The sequence below is a fragment of the Capricornis sumatraensis genome, chromosome 3 (assembly GCF_032405125.1).
Source record: "Capricornis sumatraensis isolate serow.1 chromosome 3, serow.2, whole genome shotgun sequence".
Lineage (NCBI taxonomy): Eukaryota > Metazoa > Chordata > Mammalia > Artiodactyla > Bovidae > Capricornis > Capricornis sumatraensis.
Window position 1 is genome coordinate 22,591,741 of NC_091071.1, and position 25,024 is coordinate 22,616,764.

At 41.1% G+C, this 25,024-nt stretch overlaps 1 protein-coding gene across 1 annotated transcript in view; it reads right to left on the reverse strand.

Annotated features, from left to right (window-relative positions):
* Window positions 1-25,024, reverse strand: part of LOC138076171 (phospholipid-transporting ATPase ABCA3-like) — a 253,186-nt gene that overhangs the window by 145,644 nt on the left and 82,518 nt on the right. Inside the window, exon 12 of the mRNA XM_068968392.1 lies at window positions 4,629-4,757. Within this exon, the coding sequence (XP_068824493.1) occupies window positions 4,629-4,757 (129 nt within the window). The remainder of the gene's footprint in view (window positions 1-4,628; window positions 4,758-25,024) is intronic.

The following is a 25,024-nucleotide window of genomic DNA, read 5'->3' on the forward strand; positions in this document are numbered from 1 at the left end:
GTCAGGACTTTCTTCTTTTTTTAAAAGGCTGTCTTCCCTCATAGCTCAGTTGATAAAGAATATGCCTGAAATGCAGGAGACCTGGGTTCAATTCCTGGGTTGGGAAGATTCTCTGGAGAAGGAAATGGCTACCCACTCCAGTATTCTTGCCTGGAGAATCCCATGAACAGAGGAACCTGGCTGGCTACAGTCCACGGGATCGCAAGAGTCAGACATGACTTAGCGACTAAACCACCGTCACATGTAGATACATAACATTTTCTCTATCCATTTATCTGCTGATAGACATTTTGGTTGTTTCTATCTTGGTTATCATGAATAAGAGTGCAGGTATCTCTTCAACATCCTGATTTTGTATCCTTTAGATATACATATGAAAGTGTTACTGTTGGATCACTGATTAGTTCTTAAATATAATTGAATCTATAGTTTGATAGAGGAGAACATAGGCAAAACACTCTCTGACATAAATCACAGCAGGTTCCTCTATGACCCACCTCTCAGAATATTGGGAATAAAAGCAAAAATAAACAAATGGGACCTAATTAAAATTAAAAGCTTCTGCACAACAAAGGAAACTATAAGCAAGGTGAAAAGACAGCCTTCAGAATGGGAGAAAATAATAGCAAATGCAGCAACTGACAAGGCATTAAGCTCAAAAATATACAAGCAACTCCTGCAGTTCAATTCTAGAAAAATAAACGACCCAATCAAAAAATGGGCCAAGGAACTAAACAGACATTTCTGCAAAGAAGACATATAGATGGTTAACAAACACATGAAAAGATGCTCAACATCACTCATTATCGGAGAAATGCAAATCAAAACCACAATGAGGTACCATTTCACTCCAGTCAGAATGGCTGCTATCCAAAAGTCTACCAGCAATAAATGTTGAAGAAGGTGTGGAGAAAAGGGAACCCTCTTACACTGTGGGGGGGAATGCAAACTAGTTCAGCCACTATGGAAAACAGTGTAGAGATTCCTTAAAAAACTGGAAATAGAACTGCCTTATGACCCAGCAATCCCACTGCTGGGCATACACACCGAGAAAACCAGAATTGAAAGAGACACGTGTACCCCAATGTTCACTGCAGCTCTGTTTACAATAGCTAGGACATGGAAGCAATCTAGATGTCCATTAGCAGATGAATGGATAAGAAAGCTGTGGTACATATACACAATGGAATATTACTCAGCCATTAAAAAGAATACATTTGAATCAGTTCTAATGAGGTGGATGAAACTGGAGCTGATTATACAGAGTGAAGTAAGCCAGAAAGAAAAACACCTGCTGCTGCTGCTGCTGCTAAGCCGCTTCAGTCATGTCCGACTCTGTGCGATCCCATAGACGGAAGCACGAGGCTCCCCCATCCCTGGGATTCTCCAATATAATAACGCATATATATGGAATTTAGAAACATGGTAATGATAACCCTGTATGCAAGATAGCAAGAGAGACACAGATGTATGGAACAGTCTTTTGGACTCTGTGGGAGAGGGTGAGGGTGGGATGATTTGGGAGAATGGCATTGAAACATGTATATTATCATATGTGAAATGAATCGCCAGTCCAGGTTCATTGCATTATACAGGATGCTCGGGGCTGGTGCACTGGGATGACCCAGAGGGATGGGATGGGAAGGGAGGTGGGAGGGGGGTTCAGGATGGGGAACACATGTACATCTGTAGTGGATTCATGTCAATATATGGCAAAACCAATACAATATTGTAAAGTAATTAGCCTCCAATTAAAATAAATATATTTATAATAAAAAAAGAAAAAAAATCAAAAAGTAAATCTTCAGGTTCAGATGATTTTACTACTAAACTTTACCTAACATTTAAAGAATAAATAAATTAAAATTAATTATTTAATTAAATAAAAATAAAAAATTCTACACAATTTCTTCCATATAATAGAAGGGGAAGGAACACTTCTCAACACATTTTACAAAGCCAGTACTACTCTGATACAAAAACAGACAAAGGCAAATCAAAAAGAGGGTACTATAGGTGAACATCCCTCATAAACTTAGTTCTGAACAAAATATTATCAATCCAATTGAATTATATATTTGAAAAATCCACGACCAAGTGAAATTTATCCTATGAATGTAAAGCTAGCTCAATATTTGAAAATCAATCAATCCACCATGTATAAAAATAGTCTAAAAGAAGAAAAACCACATACTCATTAATAGATGCAGGAAGCGTCTCTGATCAAACAATAAAAACTCCCTGCAAAATCAAAATAGAAACAATTTCTTCAAGGTGATAAAGATTATATATGTAAAAAAAGCCTTAATGAAGACCAAATGCTTTCCCTATGAGATCAGGAACAAGTCAAGAATGTCCATTCTCAATAATCATATTCAGTATTATACTGTCCCAATCAGTGAAACATGTTAAGAAAAAGAAATAAAGGGCAACAGATTGGAACTCATAAAAGAAACCATCCATATTCTCTGATGACCTGATTGTCTATGTATAAAACCAAGGAATCTACAAAACACTCCTAAACCTAACAAGTGAGCTTAGCAGGGTCAGAGGATAATAGGTCAACATACCAATATCAATCATTTTTCTATGTGTAATTAATAAACAACTAGAAATAAAAATTCCTTAAAGTTCCAAATCATGAAATGAAACTCAAATGCACACATTTAAATAGGTACTGGCTCTGTATGTGCTCAATCACTATGTTGTGTCCTACTATTTGCAGACCCATGGACTGTAGCCCACCAGGCTCCTCTGCCCATGAGATTTTCCAGGCAAGAATACCAGAGTGGGTTGCCATTTCCTTCTTCAATGGGATCTGTATAATGAAACCTAAAAATGGTGATAACATATATACACTATTGTGCATAAAACAGATAGCTAGTGGGAAGCTGCTGTATTGCACATGCAGCTTAGCTTGGTGCTCTGTGATGACCTAGAGGGATGGGATGGGGAGGTGGAAGGGAGGTTCAGAGGGAAGGGATATATGTATACATGGAGCTGATTCACTTCATTGTACAGCAGAAACTAACGTAACATTGAAAAGCAGTTATACTACACTAGGAAAAATCAAAGATCTAATTTAATGAAAAGAGATACTGTGTTTAAGTATTTGAAATCTCAGCATAATAACAATGTTAATTCTCTCCAAAGTGATATGTAGATTTAATGTAATATTGATAAAAATCACAGCAAAATTTGTAGATATATAAAATATAATACAAAAGATTTTCAGGAAAGGTCAAACAGCTTAAAAGATAAAATGCTTTTGGAGAAGAATATAGTTGAATGAATAGCACTATCTATATTGAGACCTTTTGTAAAGAGATATACACATAAGTTAATGGGACAGAAAAGAGTTCAGATATAAGCTGACAGAAGTATGACCACTTGACCTTTGACAAATGCACAAAAGGCAATTGAAAGATGAAAGAGGAATATTTTCAAAAAATGTTGTTAGAACAATTAGTTATCTATAGGCAAAAATTAATATAGATTTAAACTTTACATCTTTATACAAAGAGTAACTCAAAATGGATCATAGATATATGTAATATGCAAAATTACAAAAGTTTAGAAGAAAATATAAAATAAAATCATGTCTTGGAGTCAGGCACAGAGTTCCAGAAAAGCTAGCAAGGGCAGGAACATTAAGAAAATGATAAATTTGATTTTGATATTTAAAATCTTCTTCTCTGCCAAAGACATTGTCAAGAAAATGAAAAGACTAGTTACAGTCCGGGAAAAACATTTGCAAAGAATATCCATCAAAGACATTTGTCCAGAATATATAAAGAATTCTCAAAAATTCAATAATAAGGAAACAAACAACTCATATTTTAAAAGAGGGTAGAGGGTCTGAACAAATATGTTATCAAAAAGATTGTAAAAATGCAACTAAGCACATGAAAATGATCAGCATCATTAGCTATCCATGAAATGACAATTGAAACCACAGTTAAAATACAGATCTATTAGAATGGTTAATTTTAAAAAAGTATTAATATAAAATTCTGGCAATTATGTGGAGCAACTGAAATTCTCTTTGCTGGTTGGAGTGCAAAATGGTACAGCCAGCCTGGAGAGCAGTTTAGCAGTTTCTTATAAACACTTAAAATATGATGCAGTAATCCTATTCCGAGAGAAATAAAACCTATGTTTGTACATGAAACTCAGAACACATTTATTTATATTCATTATGCTTGGAAACAACCCAGTGTCCTTCAGTTGGTATACTGTGTTACCTCTAAATCTGAAATTAAGGAATTAAAAGTAACAAACTGCTGATCACGCAACAGCATAAAAAAGATCCCAAAGACACTCTGCTCTGTGTAAGTAGATAATCTCTAAAGGTTATATACTATTTAATTCCATTTATATAATATTCTCAACATGACAAAACAACAGTGATAAAGAATAGACCACTAGACTTTCCCAGTAGTTATCGGTAGGCGGGGGGTGAGGGGAGTGTGAGAGGGATGGCTATAAAGGAATAGTGTGAGGGAGTGTTTTGGGGTGATGAAACTTCTTGTATCGTGATTGTGCTGATGGTTAAATGAGTTAAAATTCACAGATCTGTATATTTAAAAAGGTAAATTTACTGTATAATTTTTTAAAATTTGACTCACCATAGAGTAGAAGAAAAGGTGTTCTGATAGTGTCAGGTCATTAAACAATAAGTCACCCTGTGGGCAAAAGCCCAGATTTTCTCGAATTTCAGTTATATTTTCTGTGATGTCATATCCATCAATAAAGATCTCTCCTCTGGTAGGAGGGTAATGACCTACAAACAAGCCAAAGACATGACAGAACTGAATTTTGGTAAGAAAGCATAAGATGTTGCAAGTTAGCATCTCAAATTCAGTCTATTTGTGAATTACTCAAAAGAGTTAACACTGTCTCTCGTAAAAGAATAGTTACAGGAAAGTATCAATAGTTACAACTCAGTGGCAGGATTAGCTGTCTTAAATTTCTTTTTCTTTTCATTTTTGCTTAAATATATTAATTTTCTACAATGGATTGGGTTATATTGGTAGTAAAAACATTTAAATAATTTGCTATATTTCAATGTATTTGCATTGCAATCGGTCAATTACTATATATGTGAACCATATTAGGTACTGTGTAGATGCTAAGGAAAACATAAGATCTGGAATATGTAACTTTTGTCCTGAAGAAATTTAAATATTAATAACAATCAGTTCAGGTCTTGTGGGAAATTATTTGATAATACGTAAATAAAGAAACTATAAAACCATTTAAAACACTTGAATCATTTATCCTATTTAAGAATATATTCTTTTTATTGAGATATTGACATATAACATAGTAATTTCAAGTGTACAACCTGATTTGACATTTGTATATAGTATGAAATGATGAAGACAAAAACTAGAGTTAATTACAGTTAACATTCAGCACCATACAGTTACAATTTTTTCTTATTGTTAGAACTTTAACGTTTACTTTCTTAGCAACCTTCAAATTTATAGTACAGTAACTGCAGTCATCATGCTATACATTACAATCCCATGACATGTTCATGTTATAACTGGAAGTTTGTACCTTTTGACCCCTTTCATCTGTTCAGCCTAGTCCCCATCCCCTGTCTCTCAGAACTATCAATATGTTTTCTGTATTTATGAGTGGCTTAAGTTGTTTTATTTTTTTAAGATTCCACATAAAAGTGAGACTACGTAGCATTTGTCTTTATCTCATTTATTTTGCTTAGTATAATGCCCTTGAGGTCCATCCACGCTATCACAAATGGTCAGATTTTTTTTCTTTTTTATATCTGAATAATATTTCATTGTATAATATACTACTTCATTCATCTATTTGCACTCTGAACACATTCCCAGGTGATGCTGGTGATGCTGCTAGTCAGAGGACCAGACAGTAAATTAGGGTAAAGGCTAACTTGGTTTATAAAAGAGGCTGCAAAGAATTTTAAAGGCTTCCCAGGTGGCACTAGTGGTAAAGAATCTGCCTGCTAATGCAGGAGACACAAGAGACATGGGTTTGATGCCTGGCTCAGGAAGATCCTATGGAGTAGGAAATGGCACACCACTCCAGCATTCTTGCCTGGAAAATTCTATGGGCAGAGGAGCCTGGTGTGCTATAGTCCATGGGGTCACAAAGAGTCAGACATGATTAAGCAACTGAGACATAAAAAAAACTTAAATAAGAGAGAAGTTTTGCATTCATATGATAATTCCAAGATGAATTATCCAAGTTGGTAGGAAGATCAACTCCACATTTTCCTTATCTAATCATCCATCAAAGAATATGTAGGTTTTCCATCTATGTCTTGGCTATTGTAAATAATGCTACAACAAACGTTGATGTGGGGGGTGTGCATCTTTCTGAGTTAGTGTTTTCATTTCCTTCAGACATATATGAAAATTGGAATGGCTGAGTGATATGGTTGTTCTATTTTTATTTTATGAGGATCCTCCATACTATTTTCCATAGTGGCTACCGTAATTTACATTTCCACCCTGAAGTTTCCTTTTTCTCCACATCTCTGGCAATACTTGTTATTTCTTGTATTTTTAATAATAGCCATTCTAACAGATGTAAAGTGATGTCGTTGTGGTTTTGGTTTGCATCTCCCTGATGACAAATGATGTTGAGCATATTTTCATGTACCTGTTGGCCATCTGTATGTCTTTATGAAAAAATGCCTCTTTAGATCCTCTGTCCATTTTTAATTGTTGTTTTTTTTTTTTTTTGCTAATGGAATTCCTTAGTAAATTCTATTTGCTAAGGAATTCTTTACATATTTTGGATATTAACTTTGTCAGAAATACAATTTGCAAATGTTTTCATTTGGTAGGTTCCTTTTCACTTTACTATCTGAAAGTTTTTAAGTTTGACATAGATACACTTATTTTTGATTTTGTTGCCTTTGCTTTTGGAGTCAAATAGAAAAATTATAGCCAAGTCTAATGTCAAGGAACTTGCTGCCTCTTCTATCTTCTGGGAGTTTTATGGTTTCAGGTCTTATGTTCATGTCTTTAATGATTTTGAGTTGATTTTAGTGTATGATGTAAAATAGTGGTTTTTTCATTCCCTTGCATGTGGCTGTCCAGTTTTTCCAACACGATTTATTGAAGACATTGTGCTTTCTCCTTAGTTTATTGTTGGCTCCTTTGTCATAAATAATTAATTGGCCATATAAATGTGGGCTTATTTATGGGCTCCCTATTCTGTTCCATTGATTTATATGTCCATTTTTATGCCAATACCATCCTGATTTGATGACTATATTTTTGTAATATGGTTTGAAATTAGGAAGCTTGATGTCTCCAGCTTTGTTCTTTCTCAAGACTTCTTTAGATATTTGCGATCTTTTGTGGTTCCATACAATTTTTAAGATTGTTTTGTTGCTGTTAAAAGTGTCACTGGAGTTTTGATAAAATTGCAGTTAATCTGTAGATTTTTTTCATTAATATGGTCATTTTAATGGTATTAATTTTTCCAATCCATGAGCATGAAATATCTTTCATTTATTTGTGTCTTCTTCAATCTGTTTTAATCATCTTATACTTTTCATTGTACATGTGTTCTAACTTCTTTGTTAAATGTATTCCAAAAGTATTTTATTCTTTTTGACGTAATGTCTTTTTTTCTACATTTCCCTTTCTCATAGTCTGTTATTAGTGTATAGAAACAGAACAGATTTTAAGAAACTATTTGACTGTGCCAGGTCTTCATTGCTGCATGCAAATTCTTAGTTGCAGCATGTGGGCTCTAGTTCACCAGCCTGGGATCGAATCCAGGCCCCTTGCATCGGGAGTGTGGATCTTAGCCACTGGACCACCAGGGAAGTTCCAGAGAAGATTTTCATACATTGATTTTGTATCTTAAAACTTAACTTTTTAAAATCAATACTAATAGTTTCTTGAGGTGTCTTTAGAGTTTCATATATATAACCATGTTGTCTGCAAATAGTGACAAATTTTCTTTCATGATTTGGATGCTTTTAAATTTCTTTTTCTTGCCTAATTGCGGTAGGTAACACTTCCAGTATTGTGCTGAATAAGAGTGGCAAAGTGAGTATCCTTGTCTTGTTCCTGACATTAAAGGAAAAACATTCAGCTTTTCACTGGTGATGATGAGATGACTTGTAGGCTTGCAATATGTGGACTTTATTATGTTGAGGTCATTTCCCTCTTACCCACTTTGTTGAGTCTATATCATAAATGGATGCTCAATGATTTTCTTCATCTATTTGGATGATTAAAAGTATGTGCTCCAAAATGGAAAATTATATTCAAAGACATCTAAATAAGGCTATTTAACTGAAACTCAAAAAAGAAAAGAAAATGACCAAGTTAATTACAGCATATTACCATACAAGTACATGGACTATAGCGATATTAGAGAATTTTAATGTGAAATTATGTTCTAAAAAGCAGAACACAAACTGCCATGTTACACAATCAGTTCAGTTCAGTCGCTCAGTCGTGTCTGACTCTCTAGGACACCATGGACTGCAGCACACCAGGCTTCCTTGTCCATCACCAACTCCCAGACCTTGCTCAAACTCATGTCCATCAAGTCAGTGATGCCATCCAACCATCTCATCCTCTGTCATCCCCTTCTTCTCTCGCTTTCAATCTTTCCCAGCATCAGGGTCTTTTTCAATGAGTTAGTTCTTCGCATCAGGTGGCCAAAGTGTTGGAATTTCAGCTTCAGCATCAATCCTTCCAATGAATATTCAGGACTGATTTTCTTTAGGATTGACTAGTTGGATCTCTCTGCAGTCCAAGGGACTCTCAAGAGTCTTCTCAAACACCACAGTTCAAAGCATCAATTCTTCCACACTCAGTCTTCTTCATGGTCCAACTCTCACATCTATACATGACTACTGGAAAAACCATAGTTTTGACTATACAAACCTTTGTTGGCAAAGTTATATCTCTGCTTTTTAAAATGCTGTCTAGGTTTGTCATAGTTTTTCTCCCAAGAAGCAAGCGTCTTTAATTTCATGGTTGCAGTTACCATCTGCAGTGATTTTGGAGCCCAACAAAATAAAGTCTGCCACTGTTTCCATTGTTTCCCCATCTATTTGCCATGAAGTGATGGGACTGGATGCCATGATCTTGAAATGGGAGCGAGATCAAAGTCCACAATCATAGTAACAACCTTTTGCTTTCCCTTCTGTTAGTTTGTGTTAACAGCTGCTGTTCATCAATCACTGCTTCCACTTCTGTGATCTTGCCTGCTGTTTATATCCATGGGAACTTGGGCTACCTGGGGAGGAGAGGGATCTGAGCTATTTGAGAGGGAAATTTACCCTGTATAAAAGATACTCAGAACAAAGCCAGGGCACTCAGCTTCTGGAGGTGACTCCACTGAGCCTGCACCAGTGCTGAATAAACCTTGCTGCTCTGCATCTTTGAGTGCCACTTGTCTCTTCCATCGCCACTGTTTCTACAACATTTTCTGGTGCATTGGCCGGGAAGCTGAAAACTGAGTTGGCCCCTTGCACTACCATTGTCGGGGAACTGGAGAAAGCTGGAGCTGCTGCATGGTGACAGATGAATAGATGCTGCCCAGGCCATTTGCTAGATCCCAACTCACTCGAGATGCGCCAGCCTTGGCCCTCGCCTCTTCCTGAACTGACTCAGGAGAGCAGAAGTGGGTTCCAGGACAGCACGTCAGACGAGTGAGTGTCCCAGGGATATCTGACAGAGTCAGGACTCACCATATGGTGGAAGGGGGGCCTGACCACCTCCCAGTGACAGGAGAGTCACTCAGAATAAGGTTTGTTCCCTTGGGTGGCCTGTCAATTCTGGTGTGTGGGGGAGAGTGAATGAGCTGAAAGCCAGATTTCCACCATCTTCCAACTACGGAGCCTGAGTGGATCCTAACCTGTGCTTCCATGGTGACCTTATATGGCTCAGGGCAGTGCCAGCCTCTAGGGGATTTAATCCCTCCCTGTGAGGCTGGTCCAGGTCTGGTGTTTATACCGACCTCCCAGTGCTAGGAGGTGCCTAAATCTTTGTAAGGGGAGCAGCCAGGTGTGCGAAAGTGAGTGTCTCCCTTTGTTTTGTTGTGCAACATTGCCTCAGGGTGGACCTTTCACATAATGGGCAACTTGACTTCTAAACCCACTGTCTTAGAGTATATGTTGAAGAATTTTAAGAAAGGATTGTTGGGGCTTCCCTCCTAGCTCAGCTGGTAAAGAATCCACCTGCAATGCAGGAGACCCCTGTTCAATTCCTGGGTAGGGCAGATCCGCTGGAGAAGGGATAGGCCACCCACTCCAGTATTCTTGGACTTCCCTTGTGGCTCAGCTGGTAAGGAATCCACCTGCAATGTGGGAGACCTGGCTTCGATCCCTGGGTTGGGAAGATCTCCTGGAGAAGGGAAAGGCTATTGACTCCAGTATTCTGGCCTGGAGAATTCCACGGACTCTATAGTCCATAGGGTCACAGAGAGTTGGACACAACGGAGTGACCTTCACTTTCCCTTTTCTCTGGGGATTATGGTGTAAAATTGGGTCCTGAAAAACTGCACATTCTGTACCCTGAAGTGGGCCTCCTTCGGGGTTGTATGGCCCTCAGGAAGGATCTTAGATGTGCCCATAGTCTAAGCAGTACATAGTCATAATGGGAGACCCTGGCCACCTGCACCAATTCCCATATATCAATCAATGTTCAGATATTGCCCAGTTAAGGCTCCTTTGGGTTCAATTCTATGCCACAGGTCAGAGACAGTGTAAGGTCCCAGTAGCTCAACCAAAGCAAAGGACCTTGCACCAAGAAGGAACCACCTATCCTCTAGGGTGAGCCTGAAGAAACGCCTCCAACGCCCCCACCTTAAATCCTCATGGCTCTCTTGCCGAGAGCAGCAGATCTGCATTTACCAGACAGTCCACTGCCTTCCGTTTTACCTCTTCCTCCTGATGCTCCTGAAGCTATTGTGTCCCCACAGCATGCCACCCCAAAACCAATGGGTAGAGGCCTCCAGTCTACCTCAGCAGTGCTACAAATGTCCTTATGAGAGAATTAAGGGCTGCAGCGCTTTGCTGCCGATGGGCCCTACAAGAGGGAGGACCCATTTTTTAATACCAGCCTTTTTCCATGACTGATCTCCTTAAATGGAAACATCACACTCCCTTGTACTCCGAAAAGCCCCAAGCGATGGTTGATCTCTTAGAATCCATCTTCCAGACCCACTGCCCAACCTGTGTAGACTGCCAGCAGCTTCTCCTCACTTTATTCAATACAGAGAGCACCAATGAGTCAGAAAATGGCTCCAGGCCAGTGTCCCAGGGAGTCAGTTAGACATGGACAACTGGGCTCGGGAGAACGTCTTAAAGGAAGAGCCTCACTGGTACCCCAACACTGAGAGGGTAAGAAACCAGTTGGAGAGGTATCAACAGGCCTTCCTACAGAGGGTAAGAGCTTGGGCTAAGACAGAGAAGGCAATGGCACCCCACTCCAGTACTCTTGCCTGGAAAATCCCATGGATGGAGGAGCCTGGAAGGCTGCAGTTCATGGGGTCGCTGAGGGTCAGACACTACTGAGTGACTTCACTTTCACTTTTCACTTTCATGCATTGGAGAAGGGAATGGCAACCCACTTCAGTGTTCTTGCCTAGAGAATCCCAGGGGCGGTGGAGCCTGGTGGGCTGCCGTCTATGGGGTTGCACAGAGTCAGACACGACTGAAGCGACTTAGCAGCTTAGCAGCAAGAAGCCTATTAACATGGCTAAGATCACTGAGGTGCTGCAAAAGCCAGATGAAAGCCCAGTCACTTTCTATGAAAGGTTGTGTGAGGCCTTTTGGGTCTTCACCCCTTTGTTCCTGAAGCCCCTGAAAATCAGTGGATGATAAATGCAGTCTATGTGGGACAGGCCCAGTCGGACATCTGAAAAAAATGAAAGAGTTAGAAGGGTTTGCAGGTAAAAATGCCACAGAACTGCTAGAAATAGCCATCAAAGTCTTTGTCAATTGTGACCAAACAGCATGCTGAGGAGCAGAAAAGAAGATGAAACAAGAAGCCACATTCTTGGCAGGTGCGCTGTCAAAGCCTGCACCCCCTGGCAGGACTGCCCCATAAGGCAAGAGGTTCAGATCCGAAAAGGGGAGTTCCCCTCAGCCGAGATCAGTGTGCCTATTCCAAGGAAAAGGGACACTGGAAAAATGAGTGCCCCAGTTGCCCTGAAAAGAAAACCAAAGCTGCCGCCCCCTCAAGCCGATATCAACCTGAGCCACCCAGAACTAATATGATTGGGCTAGCTGGAGCAGAATCCAAGTACGGGGGACTGGGCTCTCTTCAACTGGGCCCCCAAGAGCCCATGATCAGAATTAAAGTAGGGGGCCATCCAATGGACTTTATGGTGGATACAGGCGCTGAGCATTCAGTGTCACCCAGTAGATAGGCCCCTTCCTGGGAAAAGAAACTACCATCATCGGGGCCACAGGTGCCCAGACCCACAGGCCGTTTTGCAGTCCTTGACAATGCCGACTGGGCGACCATGAGGTAGTGCATGAATTCCTCTACCTGCCCAACTGCCCTGTTCCCTTGATGGGAAGAGACCTGCTTGCTAAGATGGAGGCCCAGATTTCCTTTTCTGTTGACAGTCAAAGCTAGCAGGACTGACCTCCTCCTTGATTATGACTCTCGCTGTAAGGAGAGAAGAACGGCACCTATATTCTGCCCCTCTAGGAGAAAGGACCATTCCTCCTGAATTAGAGACTGAGTACCCACTAGTTTGGGCCAAGAAAAATCCTCTAGGTCTGGCAAAACACTATGCTCTCATCCTGATTTATCTGAAACTGCGAGCTCAGCCTGTAAAACTGTGACAGTATCCAATGCCCTGGGAGGCCTGATTGGGAATCCAGGCTCATTGAGACAGACTACTCCAACACAGATTTCAGATGAAATGCCAGTCACCCTGGAACACCCCATTACTACCTGTGAAGAAGACAGGGATGCATGACTACCATCTGGTTCAGGACTTAACAGTGGTAAACAAGGCAACAACTAGTCTGCACCTGGCAGTGTCTAATCTGTACACTCTGCTAGGACTGATCCCTTCCACAGCCGAATGGTTTACTTGCTTGGACTTGAAAGATGCCTTCTGCCTCTGAGTAGCACCTGTCAGCCAACCACTATTTGCCTTTGAATGGGAAAAAACCACACATGGGAAACAAGGAACAGCTCACTTGGACAAGGCTTCCCTCAGGGGCTCAAGAACCCCCCTACTCTCTTCAGTGGCGCTTTGGCCGCTGACTTGGATAAATTACACGGTGACCTGCTGCAATATGTCGATGACCTTCTACTGGCCAGCACAACACAGGCTTGATGCTTAGAAGGAACAAAGGCCCCCCTCTCCTTGTTAATGGAAGCTGGGTACCAGGTATCAAATAAAGAGGCACAAATCTGTAAAAGACGAGTCAAATATCTAGGTTTCAACATTATGTGAGGCCGGCAAATGCTCAAAACTGAAAGGAAAGAAGCGGTTTGCTCCATCCCTACTCCTACCACTCGCCAGAAGGTCCGCGAGTTCCTGGGAGCAGCAGGATTCTGCAGGATATGGATTCCTGGTTTTTCAGACCTGGCTAGGTGCCTATATCAGGCTCTGAAAGGGGAGGAAAAGGCTTTCTTTGAATGGGACCAAGCCAAGAGGTGGCATATCAAACAGTTAAGGTGAAAATCTCTGAGGTCCCAGCCCTAAAGCTTCCTGATGTAACCAGAGAGTTCAATCTCTGTTCATGGCAAGAACAAAATGGCCTTGGGAGTCTTGACCTAAGAATTCAGACCTTGGCAAAGGCTGGTGGCCTACTTGTCTAAACAGATCAATTCGGTTGTGGCCAGATGGCCACTCTGCCTCCAAGCACAAGCAGCTTCTACCTTGCTAGTGAGGGAGGCTGACAGATTAACGTTGGGGCAAAACCTAAATGTTAAGGTCCCGCACTCAGTTGTAATCCTGATGGACATAGCTGAAGCCACCACTGGCTCATGCATGCACAGATGACTCAATATCAAGGGTTACTATGTGAAAATTCATGGGTAAAACTAGAAGTTGTACGGACTCTAAACACAGCTACGTTCCTACCAGATGAAGCAGGGCCCTTGGACCACGACTGCTTGGAAATACTAGATGAAGCATTTTTTACTAGATCAGGCCTGGGGCAGGAGGAGAAGGGGACGACAGAGCATGAGATGGCTGGATGGCATGACTGACTCGATGGACGTGAGTCTGAGTGAACTCTGGGTGTTGGAGATGGACAGGGAGGCCTGGTGTGCTGCGATTCATGGGGTCACAAAGAGTCGGACGTGACTGAGCGACTGAACTGAGACCTGACTGACAAGCCACTCAACAACACAGATCTGGTCCTATATACTGATGGTAGCAGCTTCATGGAAAATGGGAAGAAGATGGCTGGATATGCTGCGGTGTATGATTCTGAAGTGGCAGAAGCAGAGGTGCTTCCTCAAGGATGGTCAGTGCAGAGAGTGGAGTTATGGGCATTAATCAGGGCACTGGAGGAGAGGGCAGTGGCACCCCACTCCAGTACTCTTGCCTGGAAAATCCCATGGACGGAGGAGCCTGGTAGGCTGCAGTCCATGGGGTCGCTAAAGGTCGGACACGACTGAGCGACTTCACTTTCACTTTTCACTGCAACCCACTTCAGTGTTCTTGCCTGGAGAATCCCAGGGACGGTGGAGCCTGGTGGGCTGCCGTCTATGGGGTTGCACAGAGTCAGACACGACTGAAGCAACTTAGCAGCAGCAGCAGCAGCAGCAGCAGCAGCAGCAGCAGCAGCAGCAGGGCACTGGAACTCAGGAGAGACCAGTGAGTCAATATCTATACTGACTTGTGGTATGCTTTTGTTACTCTACATGTCCACGGAGCCTTATACAAGGAAAGAAGACTCCTTACAGCAGAAAGAAAAGGCATTAAAAACCAAACCAAAACCCCTGAAACTTCTGGAAGTAGTATGGGAACCAAAAGAAGTGGCAGTTGTCCACTGCAAAGGCCACCAGAAGGGAGGTGACCTGGCGGCCAAAGGGAACTGCCACGCTGATGCAGCCACCAAGGAGGCGGCCTGGGGACAGCTGCCAGACAAACCAAAAGCCCTGCTAGCCCTGAAGATACGAGTTGCCCCTAGGTACTCTCCTGAGGAGGAAAAGTGGATAAAAAAGGAAGCGGGAACCAAGGCCAAGACGGAATGGTCGGTCACACAGGACCACCAAGTCTATGCTCCAGAACAGCTAGCCTACAAGCTGGTCCACCAGCAACATAAACTGACTCATATGGGCAAGACCACCTTAGAGACCTTGCTAGACTGCTACTATCTCATTGCTTGCCTCTCCACACTCTGTTCATCTGTCTCCCAGCAAAGTGTAACCTGTTTACAAAGTAATGCCTGCCAGGGGCCTAGTAGGCCAGCAGGGACACAACATTGTGGACTATCCCCCTTTGAGGATATGGAAGTAGATTTCACTGAAATCACCCCAAGTGGAGGATTTAGATACTTTTTAGTTTTTATCTGCACCTTTTCAGGCTGGGTGGGAAAGCCTTTCCTACCCAAACTGAAAAAGCAAGAGAAGTATCCAAGGCATTCCTGAAAGACATTGTCCTCAGGTATGGAACGTCTCTGACCACAGGGTCGGACAATGGACTGGCATTTGTAGCTGAGACAGTACAACAGGTGGCAAAGGCTTTGAAAATCCAGTGGAAATTGCATACTGCCTACTGTCCCCAGAGCTCAGGGAAAGTGGAAAGCATGAATCGAACTCTCAAACAAACCCTAGCAAAATTGCCAGGAGACCAGCTTACATGTTGACATGTTGACCAGCTTACAGTAGACATGTTACCTGTGGCCCTCTTAAAGGTGAGGTGTTCAGCCCGGGCAGGGATAGGGTTTTCACCATTTGAAATCCTGTACGGACGACCACTCTCGCTAGTCAACTTAAGGGGGTACACGAGAGAACTGGGGAACTTGGACTTACATAGGCAGCTACAAGGGTTAGGACACCCAATCTCTCAAATACATAACTGGACAATTGATAGAATACCCATATCCTTAGGTATAACAGTACATCCCCACCAACCAGGGGATCAAGAATGGGTAAAGGATTGGAGAAAAGAGCATTTAAAACCCATGTGGAAAGGGCCCTATTCTGTAATCTTAACTACTCCCACTGCTTTCAAGGTGGCAGGCATAGGCAACTTGGATCCATTACTCCAGAGTCAAACCTGAAATTTCGTCTGATAGCTGATAGAAGTGGTAAATGGCTCTCAGTCCAGAACAATCCCTGTGCCTGACCTTGCAAAGAAGGAAACCACCATCCTGAAGCCCTGCTCTGGCCACATCAGAAGCTGGTCAGTCAATGCAAGGCTGAAGCTTGAGGAACCAACAGGATGGACAAAAGGCCATATTGGTTATTAATTGGACTGGGACTCCCCCTATTCATCTTATTCAGAATTGGGCTTTACTCTGTTTTTCCCCAAGAGTGGATTTGTATCCTAAAACTTTCCCTCCGCTTTGCCTACTTCTTCATAGTTCTCGTTTTTTGAAATCTCCTCCTACTACGATCAGCTTAAGTATGAAAACAGCATATTTTTGTCTTATAGTTCTGTTAAGTTGTAAAATCCCCTCCTCATCTGAGAGTCAGGATGATTGTTCTCAATGTATGGAATCTTTCTACCAATAAAGGAAATGGGTCCGAAGATTCACTTACTCTATATACCAACTGGCTGCATGTTATAGTTCAGCTTCCCTATGCACTCAGTTCGGTTCAGTCGCTCAGTCGTGTCCGACTCTCCGACCCCATGAACCACAGCACGCCAGGCCTCCCTGTCCGTAGGAAGGGAAAATTACTGGAAGGGAAAAATTAGAGCTCTCACAGTGAATGGCCTCTTTTAGGATGGTTCTCTTGGCTAGGTTGGTTTAAAATAATGATTGGGACGATCTAGTCATACTCGCTGGATGTCTGCTTATTCCCTGCTTCATACCCCTCCTAATCAGGGTTGTAACAGGTTTCATAGAGACAGTTGTTGAATGGAGGATGGCTACCTAGTTGTTGCTTTTCAAGGGATACCAGCAAGTGCCAGAAGATGATGTTCTCAGATGGCTGCAGATGCACCCTAAACATCAAGAGATGGGGATGAGATGGGAGCTAGATAAAGCCGCCAATTAAAGTAACAACCTTTTGCTTTCCCTTCCATTATTTTGTGTGAACAGCTTGCTTGTTATATCCGTGGAAACTTGGACTGCCTGGGGAGGGGAGGGATCTGAGCTGTTTGAGTGGGAAGCTTATGGTGTATAAAAGATACCCAGAACAAAGCCTGGGTGCTCAGCCTTCAGAGGCGACTCCGCAGAGCCAGCACTGGTGCTGAAAACACCCTGCTGTTCTCCATCTTTGAGTGCCACTTGTCTCTTTCCTTCGCCACAGTTTCTATAACAACCTCAGTTATTTGAATGTTGAGTTTTAAGCCAATTTTTTTCACTCTCCTCTTTCACCTTCATCGAGCGGCTCTTTAATTTCTCTTCTCTTTCTGCCAAAAGGGTGGTGTCATCTGCATATCTGAGGTTATTGATATTTCTCCTGGCAATCTTGGTTTCAGTTTGTGCTTCATCCAGCCCAGCATTTCTCATGATGTACTCTGCTGCTGCTGCTGCTGCTAAGTCACTTCAGTCGTGTCTGACTCTGTGCGACCCCATAGACGGCAGCCCACCAGGCTCCCCTGTCCCTGGGATTCTCCAGGCAAGAATACTGGAGTGGGTTGCCATTTCTTTCTCCAGTGCATGAAAGCGAAAACTGAAAGTGAAGTCGCTCAGTGAAGGAGCCTACCAGGCTCCTCCGTCCATGGGATTTTCCAAGCAAGAGTACTGGAGTGGGGTGCCATCGCCTTCTCCGATGATGATGTACTCTACATATAAGTTAAATAAGCAGGGGGTCAATATACAGTCATGATGTACTCCTTTCCCAATTTGGAACCAGTCCATGTCCAGTTTGAACTGTTGCTTCTTGACCTGGATACAGGTTTCTCAGGAGGCAGGTAAGGTGGTCTGGTAGTCCCATCTCTTCAAGAATTTTCCACAGTTTGTTGTGGAATGTCAGTGGCTTTAGTGTACTCAATGAAGCAGAAGCAGATGTTTTACTGCAATTCTCTTGCTTTTTATATGATCCAGCAGATGTTGACAATTTGATTTCTGGTTCCTCTGCCTTTTCTAAATCCAGCTCAAACATATGGAAGTTCACAGTTCATGTACTGTTGAAGCCTGGCTTGGAGAATTTTGAGCACTACTTTGCTAGCATGTGAGATGAGTGCAGCTGTGATAGTTTGAACATTCTTGTGGCTTCCCTAGTGGCTCAGATGGTAAAGTGTCTGCCTGCAATGTGGGAGACCTGGGTTTGATCCCTGGGTCATGAAGATCCCCTGGAGAAGGAAATGGCAACCCACTCCAGTACCCTTGCCTGGAAAATCCCATGGATTGAGGAGCCTGATAAGCTACAGTCCATTGGGTCGCAAAGAGTCGGACACGACTGAGCGACTTCACTTCTTTCACTTTCTTTACTTTGAACATTCTTTGGCATTGCCTTTCTCTGAGACTGGAATGAAAACTGACATTTTCCAGTCCTATGGGCACTGCTGAGTTTTCCAAATTTGCTGGCATATTGAGTGCAGCACTTTAACAGCATCATCATTTTAAAAAATAGTCAAAGTAAGTGAACAGACGTTTCTTCAAAGAAGATATGTAAATGGCCAACAGTATATGAAAAGATTCTCAGCATCACTAATCATTAGGGAACTGTAAATCAAAACCACAATATGATAGCTTCTCACATCTGTTAGGATGGCCATTGCTGAAACAAAGTATAGCAAGTGTTGGCAAGGATGTGGAGTAATTTGAACCATTGTACACTATTGGTAAAAATGTAAGATGGTGTAGCCACTGTGGAAAATAATATGAAAATTCCTCAAAGATTTAAGAATATAACTACCATATGATCCAGCAGTCTCACTTCTATTTATCAAAAAGCACTGAGATTAAAATATTGAAAAGATTCTTAGATTAGATATTTCACTGCTATATTCATTGCAGTATTATGTATAATAGCCAAGATTCAGAACAACCTAAATATCCACCTACAGATGAGTAGATAAAGAAAATGTGGTATATACACACAATAGAATATTATCCAGCCTTTAAAAAAGGATAGGTGGAATGATGTCAGCATCATAGTGACATAAGATATCTCTCATTTTTATCTTCCTACTCAACAATAGGGCTTCCCAGGTGGTGCAGTGGTAAAGAGTCCGCTTGCTAGTGAAGGAGACACAAGAGACACAGGTTTGATCCTTGAGTTGGGAAGATCCCCTGGAGTAGGAAAGGGCAACTCACTCCTATATTCTTTCCTGGAAAATCCCATGGACAGAGGAGCCTGGTGGGCTACAGTCCATGGCATCGCAAACAGTCAGACATGACTGAGGACACACATACTCCACAATAACAAGACTGGCATTTATCCATGAACAAAATCCATTTGCGGACTCACAGACTTAGAGAATGAACTTAATGCTTGCCTGTACATACTGCTATATTTAAAGTGGATAACCAACAAGGACCTACCCTATAGCAAATGGAACTCTGCTCAATATGATATGGTAGCCTGGTTGGGAGGTGAGTTTGGGGTGAATGGAAATGTGTATGGATGGCTGAGTCCCTATCACAACACTGTTCATCGGTTATACCCCAATACAAATTAAAAACTTTAAAATATGGGGGAAAAAATCACGCCTCTGTGGGAGCTATGGCATCCAGCACCATGTGCCAAGGGATATGGGAGGAGTCTTACCCACCTGGATATCAGGTAGAAGGCAGTCAGATTTGAGTCAGTATTGAGTCAGATCTCAAGACTGGTGGTGAAAACTCCTTCAACCCCTATTGGCTGGCATCTGGTAGCATCTAGAAAATCCTGACTTAGGCAGTCACCCACAGAAGAGAGAGCCTTTATGAAAGCTTAAGTTTCCAAAGGAGAAGTTCCAGTACTCCAGTTGAGCAGAAAACAAGTCTGGAGACATTAGAGTGGGTACAGGGAACAGCTGTTTGCCAGCAACACCCTTTCTCCAAGGTGGGACACCTTAAGGACAAAGGAGACCTTGTAAATTCTGCTATAGGAAAGAGGGGGAGATGTCAAAGGATGCAAGCTTCAAGTCAGAAGGTGAATAAATTGTGGGGATCTAATGCACAGAATTGTGAATATGGTTAACAATACTGTATTACATACTTGAAAGCTGCTATACAGTAGATCTTAAATGTTCCCAGCTTATAAAAGGTAATTATAACATGTGATGGAGGTGTTAGCTAATGCTACAGTGGCAATGATTTTGCAATATAAAAGTATATCAAATCAACATGTTGTATATCTTAAACTTACACAATGTTATATGTCAGGTATATCCCAATAAACCCAGAAAAAAAGAATATGCTCCTTTTAGCAAAATTGTATTTGTATGACAAAACAGAAATTTTAAGGGATTCACTAAATTAATGTCAATGTCTCAAAGAAAATCTAGAAATAAATCAAGTCTTTAGAATTGAAAAAATAACTAAATTGGTCATAGATGTATGAGTTTATTTCTGGTCTCTCAATTTTATTTCATTGGTCTATTTGTTTATCCTTTGGCCAACAACATATTGTTTTGACGTTTGTGATTTATGTAGCTTCAGAGTTTTATAATCTAGAATTCTGACATTAAGTTTATTCTTATTTTTAAAGATTTTTTTGGTGACCTTTGTAATTCCATATAAATTGTAGGATCAGTTTTTCCAATTCTGCAAAAAAGGCAGTTGGAATTTTTATAAAGACTTGTTAAATTGTTAGATTGCTTTTGGTAAATTGACAATTTAAAATGTTCTGATCCATGAACATATGAAATATTTCCATTAACTTAGGTCTTAACTTTTTTCTTTCAGTAATATTTTGAGGTGCAGAGTAGTGCTGGAGAAGACTCTTGAGAGTCCCTTGGACTGCAAAGAGATCAAACCAGTCAATCCAAAAGGAAATCAATCTTGAATATTCATTGGAAGGACTGATGCTGAAGCTGAAGCTTCAATACTTTGGCCACCTGATGCAAACTGACTCATTGGAAAAGACCCTGATGCTGGGAAAGATTGAAGGCAGGAGGAGAAGGGGACAATAGAGGATGATATGGTTGGGTGGCATCACTGACTCGATGGACATGAGTTTGAGCAAGCTCTGGGAGTTGGTGATGGACAGAGAAGCCTGGCATGTGGCAGTCCATGGGTCTGCAAGGAGTTGGACATGACTGAGCAACTGAACTGAACTGAACTGAACTGAATGTTTTGTCATTTGTGTGTACAAGTCTTTCATTTTCTTGGTTAAATTTATCCTTTTGATGCTATATTTTCCTTTTCAAATTGTTTACTTATGGCATATAGAAATAGTTTTTTGTGTTAATCTTATAACCTGTAACCTTACAAAATTCATTTATTAGCCCTAGTAAATTTTTGTGGATTCTTTGGGCTTTCCATATACAGTATCATGCCATCTGTGAATAGGGATAATTTAGTTTAATTTTCCAATTTGGATAGCTTTTCTCTCTTTTTCTTGCCTAATTGCTTTTGTTAGAAATTTCCATACAATGTTGAGTAGTAGTGGTGGCAGAAGATATCCTTGCTTTGTTTGTAATATTAAGAAGAAAGCTGATATCAGACTTTCACCATTGTGTATAACTTTGGTTGTGTTTTTTAATAGATATTATGTCAAGGAAATTCCTTCTATTCCATTTTCTGAATGTTTTGTTTTGTTTTGACAAGAAATTTTGTTGATTTTATCAAATGTTTTTTCTTTCATACTTAAGATGGTCATGTAGATTCTGTTGTATTATTAACATGCAGTAGTGATTGCACTGACTGACTTTCTTACGTTGAAACATTGCTGAATTCTTGGGAAAAATCCACTTGATCATGATTTATATCCTTTTAATGTGCTCTTACATTTGTGTGGTAGTTTGAGCATTCTTTGGCATTGCCTTTCTTTGGGATTGGAATGAAAACTGACCTTTTCCAGTCTTGTGCTCACTGCTGAGTTTTCCAAATTTGCTGGCATATTGAGTGCAGCACTTTCACAGCATCATCTTTCAGGATTTGAAATAACTCTACTGGAATTCCATCACCTCCACTAGCTTTGTTCGTAGTGATGCTTTCTAAGGCCCACTTGACTTCACATTCCAGGATGTCTGGCTCTAGGTGAGTGATCACACCATCGTGATTATCTGGGTCGTGAAGATCTTTTTTGTATAGTTCTTCTGTGTATTCTTGCCACCTCTTCTTAATATCTTCTGCTTCTGTTAGGTCCAGACCATTTCTGTCCTTTATCGAGCTCATCTTTGCATGAAATGTTCCCTTGGTATCTCTAATTTTCTTGAAGAGCTCTCTAGTCTTTCCCATTTTGTTGTTTCCCTCTATTTCTTTGCATTGATCACTGAAGAAGCCTTTCTTATCTCTTCTTGGAAGAAGAGTTATGACCAACCTAGATAACATATTCAAAGGCAGAGACATTACTTTGCCAACTAAGGTCCATCTAGTCAAGGCTACAGTTTTTCCTGTGGTCATGTATGGATGTGAGAGTTGGACTGTGAAGAAGGCTGAGCACCGAAGAATTCATGCTTTTGAACTGTGGTGTTGGAGAAGACTCTTGAGAGTCCCTTGGACTGCAAGGAGATCCAACTAGTCCATTCTGAAGGAGATCAGCCCTGGGATTTCTTTGGAAGGAATGATGCTAAAGCTGAAACTCCAGTACTTTGGCCACCTCATGTAAAGAGTTGACTCATTGGAAAAGACTCTGATGCTGGGAGGGGTTGGGGGCAGGAGGAGAAGGGGACGACAGAGGATGAGATGGCTAGATGGCATCACTGACTCGATGGATGTGAATCTGAGTGAACTCTGGGAGTTGGTGATGGACAGGGAGGCCTGGCGTGCTGCAATTCATGGGGTCACAAAGAGTCGGACATGCCTGAGTGACTGAACTGAACTGAACTGAACTGAATGTGTTCTTGTATGTTGTTGATGATTTTTAAAAAACTATATTCAGAAGGAATATTTTTCTGTACTTTCTTTTCCTGTGATGTCTTTATCCAGTTTTGACTGGAGGGTAATTGGCCTCATAGAACAGAAATGATTGCCAAGTAGAATAGAAAGTGTTCCTCTTCTATTATTCTTGGAAGTGTGAGAAAGCTTGATATTAATTCTTTAAATGTTTGGTAGAATTCAACAGTACAGTCATTGAACTGGACTTTTCTTTGCTGGGAGGTGTTGTAGGTGAAATTGTATCCCTACAAATTTATATGTTAAAGTCTTAACCCCTAGTACCTCAGAATGCATATTTCAATGTAGGGCTTTTAAACAGGTAGTTAAGACAAAGTGAAGTTATATAGGTGGGCTCTAATCCAATATGACTGGTATCCTTATAATAAGAATTAAGACACAGCTGTGAACAAAAGGAAGACCACGGGAAGAAGCAGAAGAAGATGGCCTTCTTTAAGCCAAGCAAAAAGCCTCAAAAAAAAAAAAAAAAAAAAAAAGAAAAGAAAAAGAAAGAAAGAAAAAGAAATCAAACCTGCCAATACCTTAAACTTGGACTTCTAGCTTCTAGAACTGTGAGGAAAAATAAATTTCTTTTTTAATTCACCCCATCTGTGGTACTTTGTTATGGTAGTCCTAGCAAATAAATACAGAAGGCTTTTTATTACTGACTCAAGTGCTTTACTTGTTATAGTTTTGTTCCATTTTCTATTTCTTCATGAATCTGTTTAGGTAATTCATATGTTTCTAGGAATTTTTCCATTTTATTTTGATTATTTAACCTGTTAGCATATGATTGTTCACAGTGTTCTCTCATAAATCCTTTTCATTTCTTTAGGTTAGCAGTACACAACACTTGGATCACAGCCTTCTTGTGGTGAAGGGGCTTGCGTGACTCAATGAAGCTATGAGTCATGCCATGCAGGGCTACCCATGACAGACAGGTCATAGTGAAGAGTTCTGACAAAATGTGGTCAACTGGAGGAGGAAATGGTAACCCACTCAGTATTCTTGCCGGGAGAACCCCAAGAACAGTAACATGGCAAAAAGATATGACACTGGAAGATGAGCCCCCATCCCCCTCTCCCCAGGTTGGAAGGTGTCCAATATGCTCCCAGGGAAGGGCAGAGGGCAATTACTAATAGCTCCAGAGAGAAGGAAGTGGATATGCCAAAGCAGAAATGATGCTAAGCTGTAGATGTGTCTGGTGGTGAAAGCAAAGTCTGATCCTGTGAAGAACAGTATTGGATAGGAAACTGGAATGTTAGGTCCATGAATCAAAGTAAATTGGACAAGGTCAAGCAGGAGATGGCAAGAGTAAACATCCACATCTTTGGAATCAGTGAACTAAAATGGACGGGAATGGGCAAATTTAATTCAGATGACTATTTTATCTACTACAGTGTGCTCAACATTCAGAAAACTAAGATCATGGCATCTGGTCCCATCACTTCATGGCAAACAGATGGGGAAACAATGGAAACAGTGTCAGACTTTATTTTTGGGGGCTCCAAAACCACTGCAGATGGTGATTGCAGCCATGAAATTAAGACGCTTACTCCTTGGAAGGAAAGTTATGACCAACCTAGTAGCATATTAAAAAGCAGAGACATTGCTTTGCCAACAAAGGTCTGTCTAGTCAAGGCTATGGTTTTTCCAGTGGTCATGTATGCATGTGAGAGTTGGGCTGTGGAGAAGGCTGAGCACCAAAGAATTGATGCTTTTGAACTGTGGTGTTGAAGACTCTTGCAAGTCCCTTGGAATGCAAGGAGATCCAACCAGTCCATCCTAAAGGAGACCAGTCCGGGGTGTACATTGGAAGGACTGATGCTGAGACTGAAACTCCAATACTTTAGCCACCTCATGCGAAGAGTTGACTCTTGCAAGTCCCTTGGAATGCAAGGAGATCCAACCAGTCCATCCTAAAGGAGACCAGTC